The 24,300-nt window shown below is 54.2% G+C and overlaps 1 protein-coding gene across 12 annotated transcripts in view; it reads left to right on the top strand.

Annotated features, from left to right (window-relative positions):
• The window catches only part of HUWE1 (HECT, UBA and WWE domain containing E3 ubiquitin protein ligase 1), a 98,791-nt gene that overhangs the window by 64,607 nt on the left and 9,884 nt on the right, over window positions 1–24,300 (top strand). For 5 of the 12 annotated variants that reach the window (XM_051968783.1, XM_051968791.1, XM_051968788.1 and 2 more), the window contains 30 exons: window positions 152–304; window positions 459–586; window positions 779–860; window positions 1,227–1,403; window positions 1,964–2,129; window positions 2,300–2,679; window positions 3,138–3,333; window positions 3,562–3,729; window positions 4,167–4,312; window positions 4,985–5,051; window positions 5,699–5,916; window positions 6,793–7,004; window positions 8,305–8,487; window positions 9,005–9,177; window positions 9,507–9,655; window positions 10,182–10,257; window positions 10,933–11,031; window positions 11,590–11,723; window positions 11,814–11,982; window positions 13,511–13,739; window positions 15,150–15,328; window positions 15,848–15,937; window positions 16,042–16,184; window positions 16,560–16,608; window positions 19,221–19,488; window positions 19,595–19,728; window positions 20,634–20,851; window positions 21,313–21,601; window positions 21,707–21,809; window positions 23,492–24,026. In XM_051968783.1, coding sequence (XP_051824743.1) covers window positions 152–304; window positions 459–586; window positions 779–860; window positions 1,227–1,403; window positions 1,964–2,129; window positions 2,300–2,679; window positions 3,138–3,333; window positions 3,562–3,729; window positions 4,167–4,312; window positions 4,985–5,051; window positions 5,699–5,916; window positions 6,793–7,004; window positions 8,305–8,487; window positions 9,005–9,177; window positions 9,507–9,655; window positions 10,182–10,257; window positions 10,933–11,031; window positions 11,590–11,723; window positions 11,814–11,982; window positions 13,511–13,739; window positions 15,150–15,328; window positions 15,848–15,937; window positions 16,042–16,184; window positions 16,560–16,608; window positions 19,221–19,488; window positions 19,595–19,728; window positions 20,634–20,851; window positions 21,313–21,601; window positions 21,707–21,809; window positions 23,492–24,026 — 5,313 coding nt within the window. The remainder of the gene's footprint in view (window positions 1–151; window positions 305–458; window positions 587–778; window positions 861–1,226; window positions 1,404–1,963; window positions 2,130–2,299; window positions 2,680–3,137; window positions 3,334–3,561; window positions 3,730–4,166; window positions 4,313–4,984; window positions 5,052–5,698; window positions 5,917–6,792; window positions 7,005–8,304; window positions 8,488–9,004; window positions 9,178–9,506; window positions 9,656–10,181; window positions 10,258–10,932; window positions 11,032–11,589; window positions 11,724–11,813; window positions 11,983–13,510; window positions 13,740–15,149; window positions 15,329–15,847; window positions 15,938–16,041; window positions 16,185–16,559; window positions 16,609–19,220; window positions 19,489–19,594; window positions 19,729–20,633; window positions 20,852–21,312; window positions 21,602–21,706; window positions 21,810–23,491; window positions 24,027–24,300) is intronic. The other 7 variants (XM_051968792.1, XM_051968784.1, XM_051968795.1 and 4 more) reach the window with 5 other exon arrangements.

Here is a 24,300-nt window from a genome sequence, read left to right as displayed (position 1 = left end):
ATCTGGGCCACATGATAGAAAGGAATGGAATTTGCATGCCTGGAGCCCACCTACCTTAAGCTGCCACTACCCAACTGTCTCCTCCTTTGACCTTTTCGTAAAGAAGCCATGTATATGGAACTTATCTGTCTGATGTTTTTGTCTCTTTTAGGTCTGGGAAGCTGCTGATGTTTTGATTAAAGCAGCTCTCCCCCTGACAACCAGTGACACAAAAACAGTTACTGAATGGATCAATCAGATGATCACCCTTCCTCAGGCCTCAAACTTGGCCACTAGGATTTTGTTGTTGACATTGCTATTTGAGGTAAGTTGCTATGCTGCACGTGAGACCTGCGGGGTCACTAAACTAGGGATTTCTCAAGACCTTGGACATCGAGCTAGCTGCAGTCCATCATATTCCCTTCTTTCTGCCTCTGGTGTCACAAGATAGTAGATCATTCTTTCTTTTGCCACCTCAGGAATTGAAACTCCCATGTGCTCGGGTAGTTGAATCCAGCGGCATCCTCAATGTCCTCATCAAGCTTCTGGAAGTGGTCCAACCATGCCTTCTGGCTGCCAAGGAGCAGAAGGAGATCCACACCCCAAAGTAAGTCCTGGGTCCACTGGTCATGGCCTCCTTTGTCAGGAAGGGAGCACTTTCTTGGATCCCCCATAGGCCCTTGGGCCTGTACCATGTGAAGAGCTGAGTTTCGGCAATCGTTCAGTTGGAAATGAGGGGGTCTCCTGAGGATGGTGACCTTCCAGATTTCTTGAGGTTTTCTGCTGCCTCTCCTTGCAGATGGATCACCCCAGTGCTGCTTCTGATTGACTTCTATGAGAAGACATCCATCTCCTCCAAGAGGAGAGCCCAGATGAACAAGGTAGTGGTCCTGGACAGAGGCCAGTGTGGGTGTTTGGGGGCATTGGTTATCGATAGTGTTGAGGAGCTAGGGCAAAGTCATTGTTTGGTGACCTTGGTCACATTTCTCCTTGGCCCAGAGAGAACCTAAGGTGCAAGTTGGGTGGCTTCTTCCCAAGGTTCCACTGGCATTTTCTGAAGTCGATGTTGCCATTAACTGAGTTCCTCCCAAATAATAGTCCTTTTGAACATAAATACTGGTTGGTTGTGGCTATCGCTTCTCTGTTATTAGAAGGGACTGGTCTTCCTGAGGAAACCTTTCTCCACATGTGACTTGGGAAGACCTACCTTCATCAGATGGTAAGTGACGTGCTCTTTTCCACACTAGTACCTCCACCTTAGCAATAACAATTGGCGCTGGTTTGATGACCGTTCTGGACGCTGGTGCAGCTACAGTGCAAGTAACAACAGCACCATCGATTCTGCTTGGAGATCTGGCGAGACGAGTGTCCGCTTCACAGCAGGGAGGCGGCGGTATACGGTGCAGTTTACCACAATGGTGCAGGTGCGCGTGGATACCTTTTCTCTTACCCAGCCTCCCAATCCCACCATGGCCCTGCAGAAATCAGACATACTCGTTGTTAGACACAGAGTTGGGGTTGGTGGTAGCAGTGGGGATGGGCTTTGGACAGGATTTATCCCAAATGATGACCGAAACTAAGTCACATAGGGTGATGTATGAGTCAGCAAGCCCAGGTCAGAACAGAGTTGCATTCATCCAGAGATAGGCCGGTCCTTTCTAAAAACCAGAGGCACATTCTGATTTGACCCAAGAGTGGTCTTTGTTGTTCTTATATTTGCCTCATTGAGGCTCTGCCATTATCCTGAGTGTGTATCCATGTTAATGGTGAGAACTCTGTCTTGGCATTGAATGCTGCCAGCAAACCTATGGGAGGACTTGGGCTCAGCCTGAGACCGTAGAAGTAGGGCCCAGCCCAAGCACGGCAGAATTAATGCACAGTTCAGCTCTTAATTTTCAGCTGGAGTCGCACAGAACCACCAAGATTTGGGTGTCCTAAAACGAGGTGGGGTTCATACTCTGTACCTTCCTCCTTAAATGTCCAGGTCAATGAGGAAACTGGGAACCGGCGCCCTGTGATGCTGAGCCTCCTGCGAGCACCACGAGTTAATAAAATCCCCAAAGAGAGCCATGAGCCGGAGGTGGATAAGACCCTAGATGAAACCAAAGAAACTGAGTCCAAGCCTGCAGAGGAGGAGAAGACCTCCAATGGTATGAGCCTTTGGCATCCTCCCTGTGTTTGGGAAGTTGGAGCTCCCGGTTTGGCCGAGTTCATTTTGTTAACTGGCTCTTTATTTTTCCCACCTGGTGAAAGCTTAGGCCTTTGTCCCACAGAGTTGGAGCCATCTCAAGAATCTTTACTATTCTCCTGTCTTTCCTAGAATGCCCCTTAGCTCCTGAGAGTCCTGCCCTGGAGAAGGAGGCTGTTGTTCAGAAGGAGGTTGTTGTTCAGAAGGAGGTCCAGCTCGGGGACATCCTGATCCAGGGTCTCACAGGGGAGATGGTGACGGTTCTGATCAGGGCCTGTGTGAGCATGTTGGGTGTCCCTGTGGACCCGGACACACTGCATGCCACCTTGCGCCTCTGTCTCCGACTCACCCGGGATCATAAGTATGCCCTGATGTTTGCTGAGCTGAAAAGCACCCGCATGATCCTCAACTTGACCCAGAGCTCGGGCTTCAATGGATTTACCCCGCTGGTTACTCTGCTCTTGAGGCACATCATTGAGGATCCATGTACCCTGCAGCACACCATGGAAAAGGTATGTGGCCAGTGCTCTCTCCGCCACCCTTGGTCTGTTGTGCATGGATCCCCAAGCATCCCATTTGCTTCTTTTCCCGGCCAGTGCCACTTGATGTTTCTAGATCCCTGTTAAGAGTGTGAGCACTCAAATGACAATCTCATGCCTGGGCTCAAGGCTCAGCTCTTCCAGGGACTCCTTGTCCGGCCCATTGGGAAGATGTTCACTCCCTCCCCACCTTATCTCAAAGGGAAAGAATTGAATGGTAGCTAAGTTTAAGCCCATACAGTAAAGGCTAGCCTAATCTTGAGCAATGCAGGAGCCCTTTCGAGGTCACGTTGGGCTTTGTCTCAGTTGGGCATGTGAATACTTTTTGAGCTCTTCCTATTGACTGTCCCTAAGATGGTCCAGGGGATCCTCGGAGTGGGCATAGATCGAGTTTTCCAGAGCTCCTTTTGACACGGTGCATCATCCTGTAGGTTGTGCGTTCTGCGGCCACAAGTGGAGCAGGAAGCACCACATCTGGGGTGGTCTCTGGCAGCCTGGGCTCTCGGGAGATCAACTACATCCTCCGTGTCCTTGGGCCAGCTGCGTGCCGTAATCCAAACATATTTACTGAGGTGACAAACGGCTGTATCCGGATTGCTCTTCCAGCCCCTCGAGGCTCAGGGACCGGTGAGTGTCGTGACCCTATGGGGATTGCTTTAAGGAATTCTTAAGTTGAGGTCATTCTCATGTCTTAATGTTTCTTAAACACCGTCTAGTCCTGTCGGACTTAGAAGGTGCCGAGTATTTGTGATTTCATAGTGAGGCTGCGGCTCTTGCCCATTTCTTTGGGGCGGAGGATTATCACCATTGCTGACCAGGAAATTTTCACTTTTTGTGTCTCCCCCTTTGGCCTAGCATCAGATGATGAATTTGAGAATTTGAGAGTCAAAGGTCCTAATGCTGTACAGTTGGTGAAGACGACCCCAGTTAAGCCCTCTCCTCTGCCTCTCATTCCCGATACCATCAAGGAGGTGATTTATGACATGCTTAATGCCCTGGCGGCCTACCATGCTCCAGAGGAAGGTATGTGGCTCGGCGAACCGTGGAGCGGATTGCGTGTGACCGAGAAAGGCCCTCTGCATATGGGGATTCTGACTTGGGGATCTTGGGGTGCTAGAAGGACGCTTATCAGATCGTCTCAGACATAGGCTTTCTAAAGCAGCATCGTAAATAGCTAGCTCCCAGTTAGGCTGCCGTGCTCAATTTCTGGCCTGTGGAGTTAATTTCCAGGCATAACATGTTAAGTGAGAGGTGTGATCAAGGAGACCCTAAAGTCGAATAATTTGGTGTGTTTGATTAGTTTTGTACTCTCATCCATCCTCCACTCCTCACCATCAGAGTGGCGTGATCATGCCATCGCCCTGCATCCTTTGTCCCGAAGGAGCACCTGACTGGACCGAAGTACATTTTCTGCTGGCCCCAAAGCATCCCGATATAAAGTGCATTTATTTGTTTTTTAGCAGAGAAATCAGACCCCAAACCTGGGGTGACAACTCAGGAGGTTAGCCAGATCTTGCAAGACATGGGTGACGAAGTATACCAGCAGTATCGAACGCTGACACGCCAGGGCAGCGACTTTGATGCTCAGGCCGGCTTCGCCATTAATGTAAGTCAGCTGATTCCAGGTGGCCTGAATGGGCCTTCTCCCCTGAGGGGCGAGAGTCATACCCCCAGGTATCACTGGGGCATATCGGACGATTGTAGCGAGCAACTTCTTTTTCCTTGGCGTCATTTGGTCCCTGTTGGAATGGCTGTCTTCAGCTGCAAAAGGATTTCCTTGTTGTTTAGCTTCTGAAATCCTGGAGGGCCCTGTATGGTATGGGGGGGTGGAGGGTGGGGAGGAAGCCTAATTGGAGCTCACCTCTCAGACCGTTATTGTCATTTGGCCCCTGGAAATACAAAGAGCCATTTCCTGGTACTTTCTCCACCATGATCTAGTATTATTTAGTATTTTCTGTACTTGTATGTCGGCCTCTATTTGGCAGATCAGGGCATTGAGGCACCTGACATAAAGTGCATGAATACAGGATGCCACTCCTCTGAGTTGTAATTCAAACCCAAGCCCTGTGTTCTCTCCACAAGTGGGGGGGGAACAGGACTGGTGCTGAGTGTGAAGGAGTGACAGCTCCTTTCACATCTGGAACAACCAGCTTGTCCAGGCATTCATGGGAGAAACACGAGGTCACTTCCCCTTTCTAGAAGAGTTCAGTCACTGGCTCCCTGGAGATGAGAGATCAGAATCGCAACTGTGCATTCTTCCTTTTTCCTCCGCCCACAGGCTCAAGTCTTTGCCACTGACAGTTCTTCCACTGAGACACCTCAGTCGGGAACCCCACAAGGAGGAGGTAACAACCCAGCTGTTTGGAAATCATTGGCCTTCAAGAAACTTTGGCCATCCCGCCCCAGCGCCTTAGCCTGGTGGTGTTTGTGGAAGTGTGTATATAGTGGGCCTTCCGGGCCAGATCTCCTCAGTTAAGCTTGCTTCTAGGCAGAGCTCCCGTTACTCTTCTCTAGAATAGAAGTGATTCTCTGAAGCTCCTGAATAATTGACCTGCCTAGTCCAAACCCAGGGTTTTGAGAACGGCATTCCCAGGGGGAAGCTAGATGTGATAGGGCTCACTGTAGGGCCAAAGACCCAGCCTGGAGTCAGGGGCAATGACACTTAGCGGGTCTGTCATTGTTCCAATAACTGCCAAGGCCTGGAGCTTTGCATCATGTATATCGGGGTCCTCAAACTACGGCCCGTGGGCCAGATGCGGTAGCTGAGGATGTTTATCCCCCTCCCCTAGGGCTATGAAGTTTATTTAAAGGCCCACAAAACAAAGTTTTTGTTTTTACTGTAGTCCGGCCCTCCCACAGTTTGAGGGACAGTGAACTGGCCCCCTATTTAAAAAGTTTGAGGACCCCTGGTATATATCGACACTCCTGTTGGCATTGGGCATACAGAGGGCAAGGCTGGAAATGGTGATTTGTCCCCTTCTCTCTGTCTTAGCAGCTTCTACTCCAGAGGAATCTCGGGAAGGGAAGAAAGACAAGGAAGGGGAAAAAGTTTCTGAAGAAAACAAACAGAAAGCCAAAGGCAGCAAGCCTTTAATGCCAACCTCCACCATCCTTAGGCTGCTGGCTGAGTTGGTGAGATCCTACGTTGGTATCGCCACTCTGATTGCCAACTACAACTATGCTGTGGGCCAGTCAGAGCTTATCAAAGAGGTATTTCCTGTTTCGATGTCATCAACTGTCTATTTTGGGGAAGCAACAGATGCAGGGGCGGGGGGTGGAGGGGCGTTGAGATGGGAAGATTGAACCAGGGATTTCATGCCACTTGATGAGGACTCAGTCTCTCAGTTTGTGGTGCTAGTCCACTCTTGAAATCCCTACTGAATTCTCAGTGTTTTTCTTCTTTGAAGGCTTGCCTCAAAAATCAGAGCAATCTCCATGCTAGGAGATTGGAGGCCAAGGCTCTTGTGGCACTTGGTCCATGAGTCTGGGTCTGGTTCTCCATCTTAGCAATCAGGAGATGGCCCAGCAGGACTCTTTGTCACTTGTTTTCTGGTATTATATTCTGAAAACCAAAGCCACAAGTAAAAGGTCAAGATTTCCCTGGCCCAGTAAAAGCTTGACCTTCATCAAACCTCTTCTGGGTGGCTGGTCCAAGTCAGGGACTGAGGACTGAGCCTGGTTCAGGAGCAAGGAAGTGTTTAGGTGGATCATGTTAAATACCTCCCATAGAGAGAGTGTGATCCTGCTTTGAGCTCCACTTTTTATTTTGTGGGTTATGGAAGGATATTGTAGCAGGAAGAGCTCCAGGCTGGTTAGCCACGTGCTTGCCTTGACCTCCATTCTCAACTCTCCCGTCCCCTTTCTGTTTCGTCTTGGCTATGACGCTTCCTTTCCCTACAATTGATATGATTCCCTCACGTCTGAGGGAATCTGTCAAGCTCTCAGGAAGTCCCCTATCCAGCAGTGGATGCCAACTCTGTAGAAGGTTTGGGGGGTATTAGTATTGGATCATTTCTTCTTTGGTGATGAGGTCAAGGGAGCCGTTGCCAGAAGGCCTTGTGATCAGTTTGCGGCTTATATTTTTAGGACTGCAGCGTGCTGGCATTCGTCCTGGACCACCTTCTCCCACATACCCAGAATGCCGAGGACAAAGATACTCCAGCACTAGCCCGCCTCTTTCTTGCCAGCCTGGCTGCAGCGGGCAGTGGCACAGATGCCCAGGTGGCTCTGGTGAATGAAGTCAAGGCCGCCCTTAGCCGAGCACTGGCAATGGCTGAGAGCACAGAGAAACATGCCAGGTAAATGATCAAGGCCCTCAAATACCCTGTCTTGCCCTTGGATAGGTAAGTATTTGTTAAACACTTACTTTGTGCCAGGCACTTGTCTGTATCCCCAGCGCTGTGGACAGCCCAACCCCTCAAGGAGCTTATTATAATCTAACCGGGAAGACATCAGACATCATGCATATGTATACAAGCAAGCTCTGGATAGGAGAAAGAGGAGATAGAAAAGAGGGCAGGAGTTGGGAAGGGCTTCCCATAAAAGATTGACTTTAAAGCCAGAGAGGTGAGGTGAGGAGGGAGAATGAGATAGTGAGAGACGATGTCCAGATGGAGGCTCTTGTTCAGGAAACAGCCAGCGGGCCGTTGACACTGGATCACAGGGCTTCTCAGGTAGGAGTGGACAGGCGAGAGACTTGAGGCACTGAACAGCATTTTATATCGGATCCTGGAGGCGATGAAGACGCAGTGGAGTTTATCCTGGAGTAACGTGGCATGACGTGGCGGCCAAGTTGAGAATGGACTAGAAGGGTCTAGGGGGAGGGATCTGAGGCAGGCAGGGCCACCGGTAGGGTATTGGAATAGTCCAGGTGTGGAGAGATGAGGGCCTGCTGCACCAGAACGATAGGCAGCATGTTGGATAGATCCTGCACAGGATGCACGCCTAGGCCTTGGACTGTATTGGGGAGCAGGGGGTGGGGGGTGGGGGTGGGGGTAGTCCGAGGTAACAACTAGATCATGAGCCCTGGTGCGAGGAGAGATTGAGTTCTGTTTTGGACATAACTAGATGTCCATGGGGCGTTGGAAGTCACCAGAGGTTAGCTAGATAGCTGGAGTTGGGAATCCTCAGCATAGAAAGAGTTCAATCCTTGGGAGCTGAGGAGATCCCCTAGGACAGATGCCCAGAGGATACCTGTTGGTTAAACGGTGTGATCTGGAGGAGGAAACGGAGAGAGTGCTCAGAGAGGAAGAAGGAGAACCAGGGCCGAGCTTGTCCTGCAAATATAGAGACGGGAGTATTGAGGAAAAGAGGATGATTGACAGTGTCCAAAGCCACAGGGAAGTTGAGGAAGGTGAGAATTGCCCTTGGATTTGCCAGCTAAGAGAGAATCGATAACTTTGGAGTCGTTTTTGCGGAATGATGAGGTCGGAAGCCCTGTAGCGCTTAGAGCAGGACCAAAACTCCATCACCGTCACATCAGCAGTAGTGCTGTCTGCTCCCGGTTCTTGAGGTAGGAGGACCAGAGGCTGGGTCGTGTCATATATCGAGGCAGGAGTTCTGCCTCTAAAGAACAAAGCCCTTTCTCCCCCACCACAGGCTCCAGGCAGTGATGTGCATCATAAGCACCATCATGGAGTCCTGCCCCTCCACCTCCAGCTTCTATAGTAGCACCACAGCCAAGACCCAGCACAATGGCATGAACAACATCATTCGACTCTTCTTGAAGAAAGGACTTGTGAATGACTTGGCGCGAGTGCCCCACAGCCTGGATCTCTCTAGGTAAGTCCCTGTCACACAAGACGGGTGAGTGGTGTCTACCACCTTGACCCCAGTGAGTCCTGTCTTCTGCCTTGCTCCTGTGCGGTCTTTCAACCTTGTTGGCTGCCCGTGAATCTTCACCTGGGCAATCTTGGACGATTCCCACTAGGTTTCTGATTGACCTGGCCAGGGAGCTTGTGCATCCTGGCCTCTCAGCTGGCACTGCTGACTTTTCTGGGTTCTAAGCCTTTTGCTTTCCCAGAGCTGAGGAGATTGCAGATTCTGTGTACAGAAAGCAGCTCCATAGGATGCCGAGCAAAGCCATTTCTGTTCAAATATAGTGATTTTGAGGATTTGGGGATGGAAGGGGGGCCAGGCTGGAGTAGCGTGCCTGGAAGGGTCACTTAACTCAGTTCTCATTTGTCCAGAGATTTTTGGCCTCCAGCACTGCATGCCTGATGCATAAAGATGATGACTTCCTCTCTGAGAGCTGTCCAGAATCCCCTGTGCTCACTTCTTTTCTCTCCCTGTCTGTTAGTCCCAACATGGCCAACACTGTCAATGCTGCCCTGAAGCCTTTGGAGACACTGTCGCGGATCGTGAACCAACCCAGCAGCCTCTTTGGCAGCAAGAGTGCTTCTGGGAAGAACAAAGCTGAGCAAGATGCCCAAGGCGTAGCTCAGGATGCCAACAGCAATACCCAAGACCCAGGTAGGCGAGCACACGAATTGGGCTGGGAAGCCAGATGGTGTGCTCACACGTGTGTGCACAAGGACTTCCTGGGTGACAGGGTAGAGTAGTGCCTTCTTAAGAGGGCTGCCAAATGTGATGGGATTTCTTAGTCATCACTAGTCCAGACTGTAGCCCAACCGCTGAGAGAGCCACCCAGGGCTGCCTCAGCTCTTCCCCAGGATCACAGTTTTCTGTTACCGCTACCGCTGCTGCTTTTCCCTCAGCTGGACTCTGCTTTCACAGAGTGATGTGGCCATTCCAGGCCCCCTTTCTCATCCGTGTCCCAAAACATATGTTGATTGTTTCAGGAGAGCCGGGGGAGGCTGAGGTACAGGAGGAGGACCACGATGCCACTCAGACGGAAGTAGCCGATGGTGATATCATGGACGGGGAAGCAGAGAGCGATGCTGTAGTGATTGCTGGGCAGCCACAGGTGCTCAGTACTCCAGAGATGCAGGTACAGCCCCTGATTGGCCCACTCATGAGTTGCCAAGGTCTCCAAAGTAGAAGAGGCGTCGACTATACTGTTCTCCGTCCCTTTGTCAAGCTCGATGAGTCGGGACGCTTCTAAGTCTCTGGTTTCCTATGTATGAAAAAGAACAATGGGTTTGAAGGAACAGGCAACATCCTGTTAGTATGTAGTATGAAGTAGCTGAGGTTCTCTCCCACCTTGAGCTAGAAACTTGTGGAACTGTTTATAGGAACTGTTTTAGTTGGCCTTCCCCTCAGGACCGAGTCCCCTCCTTCCAGGCTCATCAAGCCGTTAAGGAAGTGCGGCCCAAAGGCAGTAGGTATTAGCCGTGGTGCCAACATGGCACCAAAGGAGGGGCACGAGCCAGTGGGCATCAGGGCCCTTGGCCGGGAGCAAGTCTCAAGGATCTGGCGCTCTGCGCTTTCTGTTCTCCAAGTACCTTTTTGTAGCTTCAGGTGTGGGGTCGGTCATGAGAGAGCCGGTTGCATCGCCACCTCTTGTTTCTCCTCAGGTTGAGAATGAACTCGAAGACCTAATTGATGAGTTGCTGGAGAGAGATGGTGCCTCTGGGAACAACGCAATTCTAGGTAAGGCCTGTAGAACTAAGCAGTCATTCTCTTCCTCCAGACCTCTCTCTCCTCTCCCCCCACCCCCACATTGCCCTCCAACTTCTGTCTTGCCTTTCCGGTTTCTGCCCCCTTTCCTTCCTCCCTGTCTCCCTTCTCATCTCTCCCCTCCTCCCCTTTTCTTTTACGCAACACCCACCTCCACATCCGAGAGAATGTTGCTCCCTTTCTCAGCCCCTGCTTGCTCAGCTCTACCTCATTGTGTCTCGGTCGCATGTTGGGGCCTGGGGCCCAGCCTGTGTGGCGCCACCAGGAAAGCAGCCGTGTTTCTCCACGTCCAGAGTCGTTGCTCTTCCTGGGGGCTTTGCATGAATCGTAGGTTCAAAGACAAAGCTTGACTCTCGGGCTTAGCCCTTCCAGGCCTCAGCAGTCTCGCCATGGTGGTGGCCCTCCCCCATGGTGCCAGGATCGTGTTGTGGAAGGGGCTAGCACTCCTTTGTTGTCATTGAGTTATGTTTCAGGCTGGGCTGAGGAGGCTAGGAATTGGCCCTCTGAGCCACAAAGAAAGAAAAGCTCTGGGAGCAGTGTGTGTCCAGGCTCAGGGATCCGGAGGTAGCCTGGGCGGCCTGAGGTAGAAGGGGAAGCCTTTCCCTCCGATTTCAGTGGCCTTGGTGGGTTCTGCTCTGTAACCTTCAGTGGGCAGAAGCGGAGAGGACGAGTCACAAGAGGATGTGCTGATGGATGAAGCTCCTTCCAACCTCAGCCAGGCTTCCACCTTGCAGGCCAACCGAGAAGGTGAGAGTGCAAAGGCAAATCAACCCTCCCATCATGCCCTTTCAAGCCTGGCACTCCACCCTGCCCAATTGGATGAAGTCATGGGGTCTCTGTTGGTCTGCATATGGCTCCCAGGCCACGTGTGGATCCATCTGCAGCCGGCCCAGTGTGTCCTGGGGTAGTCGGCAATTTACCGGCGTGGCATGACTCAGTCTTCCTTAAGGTTTTCTCCTGCTCCATTTACCCCTTCCCATTGATTCCTGAAAAGCTTTCAGTCAGAAGGATGTGACAGATATGGGGAGAAAGCCAAGAGAAGGCGGGGGAGGGGGGCAGCCTGGGGTCCAGCATCTAGAGATGTGCTCCCCTCCCCACCCAGCTCCCTCCCCTCCCCAGCCTCCTCATCGCTACTAACCTGTGCAGCTTGTTTTCAGGGTAGGGGCCTCTGGAGCCTTCAGGAAGCCTAGGCCAGCCGAAGGCCTCCAGGACTTGCCTTCATTCCGCCTCTCTCCCCTCCCCTCCTTCCCAGCCACCTGCCGCCCCCTCAGTGCCCCAGCGCTCTAGTGTGACTCTTTGTTGTAGATTCAATGAATCTCTTGGATGCCGAAGACGAGGAGGAGCACACGCAAGAGGAGGACAGCAGCGGTAGCAATGAGGACGAGGACGAGAGTCAGGATGAGGAGGAAGAGGAGGAGGAAGACGAGGAGGACGATCAGGTTGGTCGGTTGGGCCGATCGCCCAGGGGCGTCCGGCCCAGCCCTCCCCCTCCCCTTCCCCTCTCCTCACACAGTCCACCTCCTCCTCAGGATGACGAGGAAGGAGAAGAGGGGGATGAGGACGACGACGACGATGGCTCGGAGATGGAGCTGGATGAGGACTACCCAGATATGAATGCGTCTCCCTTGGTCCGTTTTGAACGCTTCGATCGAGAGGATGACCTCATCATCGAGTTTGACAACATGTTCTCCAGTGCCAGTAAGACCCACACCAGTCTTCCCCACGGGAGGCTTGCTTTCCCGTTCCTGGGGGATCCCTCTCAGATGCGCCCGCCCAAAGCCACAATCTCTGGCTGCCTCAGCGTGTTCCAAGAACACCAAGGTGGAGACTGGACAGCCTTTCTCTGCTGGCTCTCCCTTGGGAAATTGGGCATTGCAGAATTTGAGGGAAAAGTCTCTTTCCCTTTGCAACTGAGCCATCTTGGTTTGGGTTTGCTGAGAGAAAGCCCCTTAGACTCACTAGCCCTGTGCCCGCCTGGCTGTCCAATGACTTGCCCTCCTGGGCCATTGAATTCCCCCTGGGCCTTTGAATTTCCCTGAGGCTTATGGGGCCCAGGAACAAAGTAGCCCCTTCTTATAGACTTGCTACTTTACACAGAGACCACCAGATTGTCTCGAGGAGGCCTACAGGGGCCCTGAGTGCCTGGCCACCTTGAGACTAGATCACTAGTGGTTCGTGACAGGGTAGTTTGAGGATTCAGGGGAGCTTGTTCCCTAGTGGCCCAGGCAAGACTTCTCAGCTGTGTGGGAAGAGTACAGGGGAAAGGGCTAAGCCTAACACCGAGTTGGTCGCAAAGGTGACAGGCTTGGAGCTTCACGACTAGGTGTGTCACATGGTCAGATCTGCGCTTAAAGGGAGGTACGTCGCCTGGCATGTGGCAGAGGTGCTATGGATGCCTTGTGGGCCAGGCAGGTAGGGGGGAGGAAGAAGGAAGTCTCTAAGCTATAGGAGTAGGGTGCTCTCAGAATGGGGTGTGCCTTTGGCAAAGAAGATAAGTGGTTGACGTCCCCTCAACATCTAGTTTGGGTAGCGTCTGGGACACAGTTGCCGATGGGGCCTGAAGCCCATGAGCTCACCAGCAGCAAGTGTAGACCGAACACTTAAGGAGAGAGTCTTAGGGAGCAACCACCACGAGGGACCATTTTGGGGATGTGAGCCCCTAAAGGCTGCGAAGGAGGATTCAGCTAAGTGGGCTGAAAAGCCCAGGGTGACAGAGGATCTAGACTAAGAAGGGCTCAACTATGTCAGGTGCTGCCCTTAAGTCGAGAAAGGAGAGAATGAACCAGAGTTTCTTGGTGACTTTAAGGAGAGAAGTTTCAGGGGGGTGAGGAGGGCAGACAGATAGCCCGCAAGGAGTGAGAAGAAAAAAGCAAGAACTTGTGGAGGTTCTGCGGGTAAATGGAGACTAAAGACTGGCAGCTGGAGGATAGTCTGAGTCCCATTGAGAGTTTCATAGACATGTTTGAATGCAGGCAGAGAGGGCCAAGGAGACTCGATCTGGAGAAGACGGGCTAAGAGGAAGGGCGCAGTCCCCATTGGGTTCCCTTGGTCTAGTCCCAGGTGAACACAGCCTTGGCTCCTGGCAGCGTGTTCCGTCTCTTTCTTGGCTCCATAGGGCCATCAGTTCCCTGATGAGGCCAACTGTGTGGCCGGCCAGGGGCCTGGGAGACAGCGGGGGGTCGGGATGGCCCTGCATCCCCTAATCCCTCGTTTGTCTTCTTTACAGCAGATATCCCCCCATCCCCTGGGAACATCCCTACCACCCACCCATTAATGGTACGACATGCAGACCACAGCGCCCTGACCCTGGGTAGTGGTTCTTCTACCGCCCGCATCACCCAGGGCATGAGCCGCAGCCAGAGGACACTGAGGCAGCTGACGGCCAACACTGGGCACACGATCCATGTGCACTACCCTGGGAATAGACAGCCCAACCCTCCTCTCATACTGCAGAGGTGAGTCGACCACGATGTCCCCTGCCTTGAGCAAGTTGCTCTTCCTTTCTGGGTGTGGAGAAGAAGGGGCCCGAGCTGGCATCTATCTCATTGGTCACCTGGAAATGTGTCCACCCTCATTTTCTCTCCCCACCCCCCACCTCCCCATGAATCCAGGTCTCCCTGGTGGTCTGGAGCAAAAAGATGGTTCCTGTGTCAAAGGTGAATAGGAACCCAGAGCAGGGTGGGGACAAAAGAGAGAGAGACCAGAGAAGGGTCTGCACACTGTACAGTGTGATTTTGTTTCTGGCCAGAGTCTGGAAACCACCCACAATGGCCACCCCAACCCTCTCCCTTTTTGGCACAGTGACAAAAGTTCCTCATTGTAGCGTGAGGGCTGACAGAAGCTCAGCTGTGGGGAGATGGGCCTTATTTGCCACTGCTCAGTCTCTGCAATTGTGTCTGGCCCTTCCTGATCCCATTTGAGATTTTCTTGGCCGAGATACCAGTGTGGTTAGCAATTTCCTTTGGCTCATTTTACACTTGGGGAAACTGAGGCAAACAGGTTAATATGTCTGAGGGTCTTCCCGACTCAAAGCCTGGCCCTCTGGCCGTTATGACACCTCACTGTCTCCAGGGTTTAATGGGTAAGCTGTTTAAATGACTCTCTGATCCTGGAGACCAGGACCTCCCCCAAGCCGAGCCCTGCCCTTGTTCAGCAATGTTGGCGATGACACGTGTGGCCACGTGAACAGCCGGCAAGGTGGGTCCCCTTCTTAGGACTCAATTGGCCGGGCCCCAGCGGGCCATGGCGGAAAGTTGCCTGGCAGTGGAACGAGGCCTCCAGGGAAAGATTCCACAGTCGTGGAAAGGAGCTTGCAGATTGGGAAAGGCTTTGGCAAGAGCCCCGTCCAGAAAACTTGAGTTCAGGGTGGTACTTGTCTGAGGAAGGGCAGCCACCACTGGGGTTCAGGAAGCTTGTCTGGAACCCCTATAAAAGTCACAGATCTCCAGCAGACAGAGATGAGACTGTTGTCCTTGTTAAAAGAAAAGGGTCTAAGACAAGCTGTCTGCAGGTGATTGCAAATGGAGTCTTTCCTTTCTGAGACTTGTTAGCAAGGTAGTGGGATGCTGCTACAGGTGACTGCTCCTCTGGCCCATGTGCTAATAGCCATGCTGTGTGATTTCTCTGAAGCCCTTTGAAAACCCAGCGAGAGGTGGCCAACGATGGGGCGGGCTGGGAGTCGTCTGAGCACAATGCCGGATGCAACTTGCGCTCCCTAGACTCGCCATCTATTCTTGGGGAGAGGTGGAACCCGGAGATGGAAAGATGCTTGAGACCTAGCTGGGGCAGAGGGGGAGACGGGAAAGACACCAGGACTTCAGTGGGGAAGCCAGCCAGGCCACCTAGCTCCCTCTCTTCCCGAGCAGGTTGCTAGGTCCATCCGCGGCAGCCGATATCCTTCAGCTGAGCAGCAGCCTGCCCCTCCAGAGTCGTGGCCGAGCCCGCCTGCTGGTGGGTAACGATGATGTGCACATCATTGCCCGCTCTGACGACGAGCTGCTGGATGATTTCTTTCATGACCAGAGCACGGCGACCAGCCAGGCAGGTACGTTAGCCCAGCTCCTGATCTGTACCCATGGGATCCCTGTGCAGCTGAGAAGAGGACAGTCAGTGATGCTCCCCAGGAGGGGTATACTGAAACTCCACGGGTGGGAGGGAATTAAGAGCAAACTCTCTTTGCTTCCAGGCAAGCCTTGGTGGAGCTAGTTCTTTCTTTCTGGCTCTGAGGGAGGGGCTTTGCGCCCTTGGCCCTCCTCTGGCCACTCCTTCTTAGAAAGCTTTGGGAGCTACTTTGGGGGGAGTCCCTGGTTTGGAGTCAAAGGCCTGGGGCCAAAGTCCAGTCCTGCTGTTGCTCACAACACGGGAGGTCTCAGACAGATAACTCCCACTGCCCTGTAACATTCGGGAAGTGAGGCTCGACCTCAGTTCCGGCTCTCACCATCGTTCATCCGCGTGCCTGTTGTGGGGCATCTTAAGGGAATAGTCTGCTGGGTCTGAAAGCTGGGTGGGGGCTGGGCGTGAGACCTAGAGCAGATGCCAGTCATTCCCTTGCCTCCTGGCACAGGGACCCTGTCAAGCATCCCCACGGCCTTGACCCGCTGGACAGAGGAGTGCAAAGTGCTGGATGCCGAGAGTATGCACGACTGCGTGTGTGGTGAGTTGGGGCCGGGGGCAACAGGCTTCTCTCCCCTCGGCTGAGCAGCCTCCGATCTAACCCGACCCGTGGCCTCGTTGGGCCGGGCCGTCTCCTGCCCACAGTGGTGAAGGTGCCTGTCCTCAATCGCCTGGAGTTCCTTAGGGATGAGGAGCTGGAGGAGCGGCGTGATAAGCGCCGCCAGCAGCTGCTGGAAGGAGAAGCCAAAAGCAAAGAAGAGAAGGAGAATAAGGATCAGAACCCACAGGTCATTAGGCTTTTAAAGCTGGTGTGGAGGGCGGGGGCAAGGGGCAGCGAGCGGGTGGGAGAGCTGCGGCCAGACTGTCCGGGAGAAAATGGAGGGCTGTGTGTGCCATCCCCAAGCTTTTGGCCACATTTGGGGCTCGCAACCGTGATTGGGCAGTAGAGGTGGCTTAGGGCAGCACATTGAAAGATCCTGAAGTCTGCCTCCCTCTTGCCATCATTCACCCCTGGGCCCCCCCCCCCAGCCCTTTGCCCCTCAGGCCCACCCCCAGCCTCTGAGACAGAAAGTGATGTAGCAGTGGGCTCCCGGCAATCCCCTGACGGCAGCGGGCCTCTCGATCAGAGCAATGTCACGTTGGTCTTTTGCTTCCCTCCACAGGATGCCACACCCAAAACGGACTCTTCCTCTGCCAAACAGAGTATCGCAGGTAATTGGTCCCTCCTTCCCTTGGTTTCCATGGTCTCTCTCTAATCTTTGACGCCCTTTTCTCCATTCTGAGTGAGTGGCTCTAGGTGGGCGGCGTCTGCAGGAAGAACCTCTGTGCTCTGTGGGATGAGGTAGTAGATTGTATAGTTTTAGGGTCACACCCGATCTTGGAGATAACTATACAGTCTACTGTCTTTCCCACGGGGCTCCACTGTCACCAGGTCTCAGCCCGCCTGTGTCCCACATGTGCTGAGGCGCTGCTCACATCTTGCCTCGAGGCTGGTATGGCGCGGGCTACTTGGCCTGCCTTTTGCCATCAGAAGTCCATGACGGAAGCTGCCGGGATCCTCCCAAAGGGGAGTGCTGTGGACCAGGGCAGCCATGTCTAGATGAAAAAGCGCTCCAGGCTCCCGGTCCTCCTCTGGGCGCCCCTCCCCTCCCCCGGCCCCAACCTAATCGGCCAGTGGCCGATGGTGTCTAGAGGGGGCTCGTCTACCCGAGGAAGGTCCCTTTGCCGGCTGCTCACTTGCATACTTTGCCTTTTACTCACTTGGTCCCCTGAGGCCTTCCCCCAGGCAATAGGGCTGGATGCTGCCACCAGTATGGACGATGACCTCCGTTCCGGACGCCGGGCTGGTCACTGTATAAAAAGGATCTCACTTGGTCTCCACAACAACTCCGGCAGCTGATGCCGCTATTATTCCCATGTTACAATTGAGGAAACTGAGGCCGACACGTGAAGTGACTAGCCTAGCCTGTCACAGTTCTTAAGGACCCAAGGCCAGATTGGAACTTGTCATGCTGCCAGGCCCAGCTTGCCCATCCCATTTTGTTGCTACCTAGTTGCCTACTTGGACTGGAGAAGAGCTAGATCTAGGGTCTGAGCCCAAGGCTTTAGATTGGCCTCTTGTCTGAGAGTTGCCCTGGCTAGCCCCCAGGGCCAAAGCCAGTATTGGGGACCTGAAGCAGGTTTTGAAGCGAGCCTTTGTTGCTTGTAGGGCTTGCTCACTTGGTCACGCACTAGCTGCCTGCCTCTGTCCCACTTGTCCATCTCCCACCCCTGCACCACCTTTTCTTTAGTAAGAGGAAGCAGGTCTCAAAGGAGATCAAAAGGTAGTGAATTGTATTCTCTCGGGGTGGGGATTGTTTGGATTCTTTCCCTCCCGTTGGGAGCTGCTAGCTAAACTACTTTGTGCAACTTGCTGCTCTCCTGGGTGTATGTGGTACACACAGCCACCTTGTTCCATTCTTGGCTTGAGGCCCAGGCCCATGGGCACCACCGCCCTTCCTGGCAAGCTGCTAGCCGGAAAAAGTGGTAAAATCTCCCTCCTGACTTTGATGGGAACATAGCTAAACCGAAACCAGGCACGTCATGTGATCACCGCCATTATCAGCCCAGGACACGCCAGAAACGCATCCAAAGTGAGTTCGGAGCCCTGAAGCCATGGGGTTGCGGAGGCTCCCCGTTCCCGCCTGCTGCTTTAAGGACATGCCCCTGAGCAGGCCCAGCTTCCCCATCCTGGCCGCATGTGGAACAGTTTTTCTGGGCTGGCTGGCCCGGGGTTGCCCCAGCACCTCCCCCTTTCCTGCTAAGAGCTGACCAGATTCTTGCCTGGCTGTGTTCTTGCCTGCGGGCTCCTCAGCCAATGACTCCCTACTTTTTTTGTGAAAGATCAGACTGCTGGACCCACCAGCTATCCAACAACCCCCTCTCTAGTCAAAGGTGCCTCAGGCCCAAACAGACCCTTGTTACTCTGGAACCCTCCTCAACAGCCTCCTCTGGCAGCCGTGAGCAACCTTGACCAAGAGCTCCCTGGCCCAGCTCCGGCTCCAGCCCCAGAGGCTGCCACCCAGCCACTAATGCCCACAGAACACAAGCACTTGGGCTCCGGCAAGCTGGTGGGGAAACAAGCCATACAGTTCTCCCCGGCTCCCACGATAAGTAAGCATCAAGCAAAAGCCGGGCCCATCCCTGGGGCACGGGGACGTAATCAACAATGTAGTCCCAGCCCCTTGTTCAAGGAGGAAAGGGACCAAGAGAAGAAATCAGGTGCCAAATCTGAAACAAGACCCTTGGACTAAAGCCAACTACCTGGAGGGAAGTGCCAGATGCTCTTTGTGCCCTCCGCGGATGAATTCAAGCTTCTTGAGCTCCTTCTAAGACCCATCCTGGCAGGCTGGGGGAGAGAGGGAGGGAAGGGAAGGGAGGGGGTGAATGCATGTGTACTGGTGTAAAACAAACAATATAAGATTTCCACTGCTGAGGTTCTGGGCCTCTGTGGAGGGCAGACGGTGAGCCCTGGCGAGACTGATGGCTCCTAGTGGTGAGGAAAGCAAAGTTGAGACTTGAGGTGGGCACCGAGAGGTGACGAGGAGACACAGAATGGTCCTCTGTATGATGGACTTGAATGAGGAGTGGTCTGGGGATGGGCACCTGTGGACCAGGGAAAAGCCCACCTCTCTGTCAGAAGGGGGAGGACATAGCAGCTGGAGGCCACGAGGTTCGTGGTCAATTGCCCATTGCTCTCATGTTGCTGCTCCTGTCTCTCCCCTCCCCCTGAAGGCCGGCGGGCAGGCATGAACTTGACATCATCTCTCCTGATTTCCACACAGCCTCTCTGTCTCCAGAAAGGGCTGAGGATTCTGATGCCCTGACAGCTGTGAGCAGTCAACTGGAGGGCTCCCCCATGGACACCAGCAGCCTGGCTTCTTGCAACCTAGAGGAAGGGGTTGGGGATGGTACCACGACCAGTGGCGCGGAAGCTCCCGACCCCGCTCCCGCCACTCCCGGAGACGCCCCGCAGACCGGGGCCGAAACCCAAGGTAGTGGCGATGAACCGGGAGAGTCCCCGGAAGAGTCCCCGCAACAGGCCGAGGACAGGTACGGTCAGAGATCCCGCACTGCTGTGGGAATTTGAGTCATTGACAGGGTGCTCCTTCTTGGATGCTCAACTCAAGTGACCTTTTCTCCCTTTGTGTTTTCCTAGCTCTCCCCAGGGCTCGTCCTCAGAAAGCTCCTCTACCAGAGATTCAGCCGTGGCCATTTCCGGAGCAGATTCCAGGGGCCTCCTGGAAGAGCCGCTACCCTCGACCAGCAGTGAAGAAGAAGATCCTCTGGCGGGTGAGGCTCGAGGTGGGGCAGGCCGGCCCTGTGGGCTTCAGTAGCTTAGTGGCCACTAACCTCCCCTTCTCAGGTATTTGGAGGGAGGTTAGGGTACCCTATGCAGACCATCTGCTCCCACATAACAGTCCGCCCTTGACAAGCCCAATTGTGGAAATCTGGGTCCAGGGAGGTGCTTGTGCTCAGGTGCCGTTCGTTGTCACCACTGACACATTAAAGAAACTAAGGGCAAGTGGATAAATATACAGATGTGAGCCGCGAGAATAGGAGAGGACCAAGCGCAAATCTCAGCCTAGCTATTCAGTGGCCAGCTGGCCGTGACTGGGGACACTGGGTTTCGATTTCCTCCCCTCCTAAGTGGGGTCAAGATCCTTACTCACAAGATGAGACGAATGGGAGTTGATGTTCTAGCTGGGGAGGGGGCAGAGAGAGTGTGGGGCTGTCCATAGGGCAGGCCTGAGCATGGCACGCATCTGAGCACCTCCAACAGGGAGGTCAGCAGTGAATTCCTCCTCCTTTTTGCCAAGCACCATGTAGGGCAGCTGTAGCCTAGGTTCCCACTTTGGCTGGCCCCATGGGATGCTCTCCAAGGTCCTGTTGCTTCCCAGAATGGGAATTCAAGTTCAGATTGTCCAAGGCTAAGGTGGCTTGTTTTTGACCCAGACGGCCACGGATCCGTCTGTGGACAGGGAGGGCTTGGAACCCCTGCATGCAGAGCTGCTCCCAAGGCTGTGGCCAGGTCTCGGTCAACCGCCGCGCCATTTATCCTTTTCTGGTCTATGGAGAATTTGGACTCTGTTGCCCTGTACCACGTTGGCTGCTTTCCTTCAGGGGGTTTCCTGGTCACCGCTGGGAAATTGAGACACAGTTGAACTCCACGGACAAGCTCGTGTTACTTCCCATAGGTATTAACCTTCCCGAAGGTGTGGATCCCTCCTTTTTGGCCGCGCTGCCTGATGATATCCGCAGGGAGGTCTTACAGAATCAGCTGGGCATCCGACCCCCCGCCCGGGTCGCTCCTGCTGCCACCACTCCAACTCCTCCCCCCGTGGTGGGGAACCCCAATGTGACGGAAGTGAGCCCTGAGTTTCTTGCAGCCCTGCCCCCTGCCATCCAGGAAGAGGTATGTATGTAGGGGGGGCTGTGTGCCTTACTGAATTGGTTTTGTAGGGGTTTTCTTGCATGCTTCTTCACCCCCATTGACTTAAGTCGATTTAGCTGACGTGTGGGCCCATAGCACCAGCCCTGCAAGCTTTCTTCCTGCTTGGGATGGAACAGAGCCCCTGAAAAAGAGCCCGCAGACTTGGATTGATACGGTGGCCCTTGGTCACACCCTCAGGCCAGCCTGCTGCTGGGTAAACCTGGCACTGCCTGCTTGCCCTCCGAGCGGCCGGGGACTGGAGCATGTTTATGGCAGAGCCTGGGAGCCAAGTCTTTTGGATTTCTCTGGCGCTCGGGGTGCTTTCGGTTGGCTAAGCCAGTGGGCCTTTGCCTCGGCTACATCGGGCCCACCCAGCCTTCGCCAAGTTGGAGGATTAAACTGACCATCGATCTCTTTGGCCTTTTGTTCCCTCTGTTCGACAGGTCCTTGCCCAGCAGCGGGCTGAGCAGCAGAGGCGAGAGCTGGCCCAGAACAGCAGTTCTGATACCCCAATGGACCCGGTGACCTTCATCCAAACTCTGCCGTCGGACCTACGCCGTAGCGTCCTAGAGGACATGGAGGACAGTGTGCTGGCAGTGATGCCCCCTGACATCGCTGCCGAAGCCCAAGCCCTTCGACGAGAGCAGGAAGCCCGGCAGAGACAGTTGATGCACGAGAGGCTCTTTGGACACAGCAGTACATCGGCCCTCTCAGCCATCCTCAGGAGCCCGGGTACGTGTGGGGGTGGGGCAGAGGAGGGGCCTCTGGGGAGTGGGGGGAGAGATCCAGGTCTGGCATATATCTCCATTTCTCTCACCACCTTCTTTTCCTTGGCAGCCTTCACAAGTCGCCTGAGTGGCAACCGAGCAGTCCAGTACACGCGGCTGGCTGTCCAAAGGGGTGGCACTTTCCAGATGAGTGGGAGCAGTAGCCATACCAGGTATGTGCATTCCCAGGCCCCCCTGCCAAATGCCCCCTTGCCTCTGGACATGACCCCCGTGGCCCACAGAAAAGCTCCTCTGATCCCTCCCGCTCCTTTGGGCATGGGACAACTGAGCAACCTGTAGGGAAGGGGTCCTCAAACTACGGCCCGTGGGCCAGATGCAGCAGCTGAGGACATTTATTCCCCTCGCCCAGGGCTATCAAGTTTCTTGATTTAAAGGCCCACTTCTGTTTTTACTATAGTCTGGCCCTCCCACAGTCTGAGGGACAGTGAACTGGCCCCCTATTTCAAAAGTTTGAGCCCCCTGCTGTAGGGGCTCTGCTTGGCCTTCTTGGAATAGGAAAGGGGTTTGCAGTTCGGCCAGGGCAGGGCCATGCAGACCTCCACCTTTTAGCAGACAAGTCTCTTGTGGTCTTGGCCTGGGTAGGACTTCCCTAGATTTTCTCACCTTCAGCTGTCTGACGCTGCCCGGGCTAAACTCTGTAAAGAGTAATGGAAGAGGAGGCGAGAACAATGCTCTGAGCAAGCTTACATAGCTGAGCCCAATAGGCCCAGAACCAGGGCTCCCGAGCATTGCTTCCATAGATCAGATTTCCAAGCCAGGCTAGATCTGCTGTGATAAAGGGCCCTCAGGCCGTGGACTCACCTTTCACACGTCTGATTGCCGTCTAAAGACAGGCCTTGTGTTGCCCTGTATCACCCAGCACATGGCTGGGAAATGGAATTGGGACTCCTTTGTGCCCTGTACCCCACAATCCTAAGTCGTATGCTTGTTGGCTTGAACACCCACCTGAGCATTTGCTGCAAATGTCCTTCCTTTGACCGACACCAGAAGAATAGGGAAAGGATGGGAATGGACGGGACAGTTGCCTCCCTGAGGGAATAGTGAGTGGGATTGCCCCCCGCAGGTGTTCCCTAAACAGATTGCTTTTGCTGGGCAGAGGCAGGAGCCTCTCTGGTCAATCATCACGGGCACTTTTAAGATGCAGAGAGAGGCTCCTTTTCCGTTCCCTGTGTCCCACACCCATGCACACAAGTGAAACTGAGAGGGACTTTTCCAGGAAGCCCTCACACCAGCCCCAGGTACCCATTCCAGGGAGTGCCCTTCTTTGTTGTCCGATGAGGGGTCGTGCCTTTGAGGGACGTGAGAGATCACATGTAGCCCAACTCATCTCGCTGGCTTCTTCGTTTCTCTCCTTTTTCTAAAAGGAATAACTCGAGCCCAGGTTGAGCCCGAGGTAGAAGAAAGCTCCCCGAAAGGGGAAGGGGCGGGCCGCAGGACGCAAGTTGAGGGCTCTAGATTCCCAGCAAGCCCTCAGAGCTGCATTCATTTCACGCCTTTGTATGCCATGGACGCTTGGATTTCAGTGTTGCCTGTGGAGGTCGAGAGAGTCTGGCGTTTGGAATGGTAGCAAGCCATGGCTTGCTGGCTTGGCGAAGGGGGAACTCTGCTTCCCCTTGATGTTTCTGAGGGAACAGATCCCGAATTGTGTGCCAGTGATATTGCAGGCCCTGGGAAGCTTTTCAGGCTAGCTCCTCTGCTGCCGAGCTTGGGCAGCTCGCCTCGGGCCTTCTTGGGGGGAGTTTAGCTCCTCTCTCACCTTGAACTCTCAGCCCAGTTTGTATTTCTTCAGTTGCTAGGTAGACTGGGAGCAAGCTGACAATGCCCTGTCTTGCAGGCCCTCTGGCAGTAATGTGGACAGCCTCCTGCGCCTCCGGGGCCGCCTTCTTCTGGACCACGAAGCCCTGTCGTGTCTCTTGGTCCTCCTCTTTGTGGATGAGCCCAAGCTGAACACGAGCCGCCTCCACCGAGTCCTGCGTAACCTGTGCTACCACGGCCAGACCCGCCACTGGGTTATCCGCAGCCTATTGTCCATCTTGCAGCGGAGCAGTGAAAGCGAGCTGTGCATCGAGACTCCCAAGGCCACTGCCAGTGAGGAAAAGGGCAAGAAGGCAGCCAAGGTCTGCCCCACGGGCAGCCATGACAGCCGCCCCCTCGACCTGCTCCACAAGATGGAGTCCAAGAGCTCCAGCCAGCTCTCGTGGCTCTCTGTGTCCATGGACGCAGCCCTGGGCTGCCGGACTAACATCTTTCAGATCCAGCGGGCAGCAGGCCGCAAGCACTCCGGCTGTGGCTCCACCGTCCATATCCACCCCCAGGCTGCTCCCGTGGTCTGTAGGCACGTCCTGGATACGCTCATACAGTTAGCCAAGGTGAGGACTAGCACACTCTGGAGTACCGTGGGGCCCAGGCCTGAGGCCTGGGAGGATACCAGAGATGAGGTGGGATGGGGATTGGGCGAGTGCTGAGACACTGGGTACCAGGAGAGGCCGATTCGTTCATGTGCCAGATCTGGGGGTTGGCGGTCAGGGCGAGCTTGGCATGGCTCTAGTAACCATGTGGCAGAGACAGTCTGAGAAAGATCACCAGGGACAGGGCTAGGTGTGGCAGGGGTGAAGGTGGGGCGGGGAGACCACGTATTCTGGC

This window comes from Antechinus flavipes, chromosome X (assembly GCF_016432865.1).
Source record: "Antechinus flavipes isolate AdamAnt ecotype Samford, QLD, Australia chromosome X, AdamAnt_v2, whole genome shotgun sequence".
NCBI classification, from domain to species: domain Eukaryota; kingdom Metazoa; phylum Chordata; class Mammalia; order Dasyuromorphia; family Dasyuridae; genus Antechinus; species Antechinus flavipes.
This window is presented reverse-complemented; position numbering and strand designations above follow the sequence as displayed.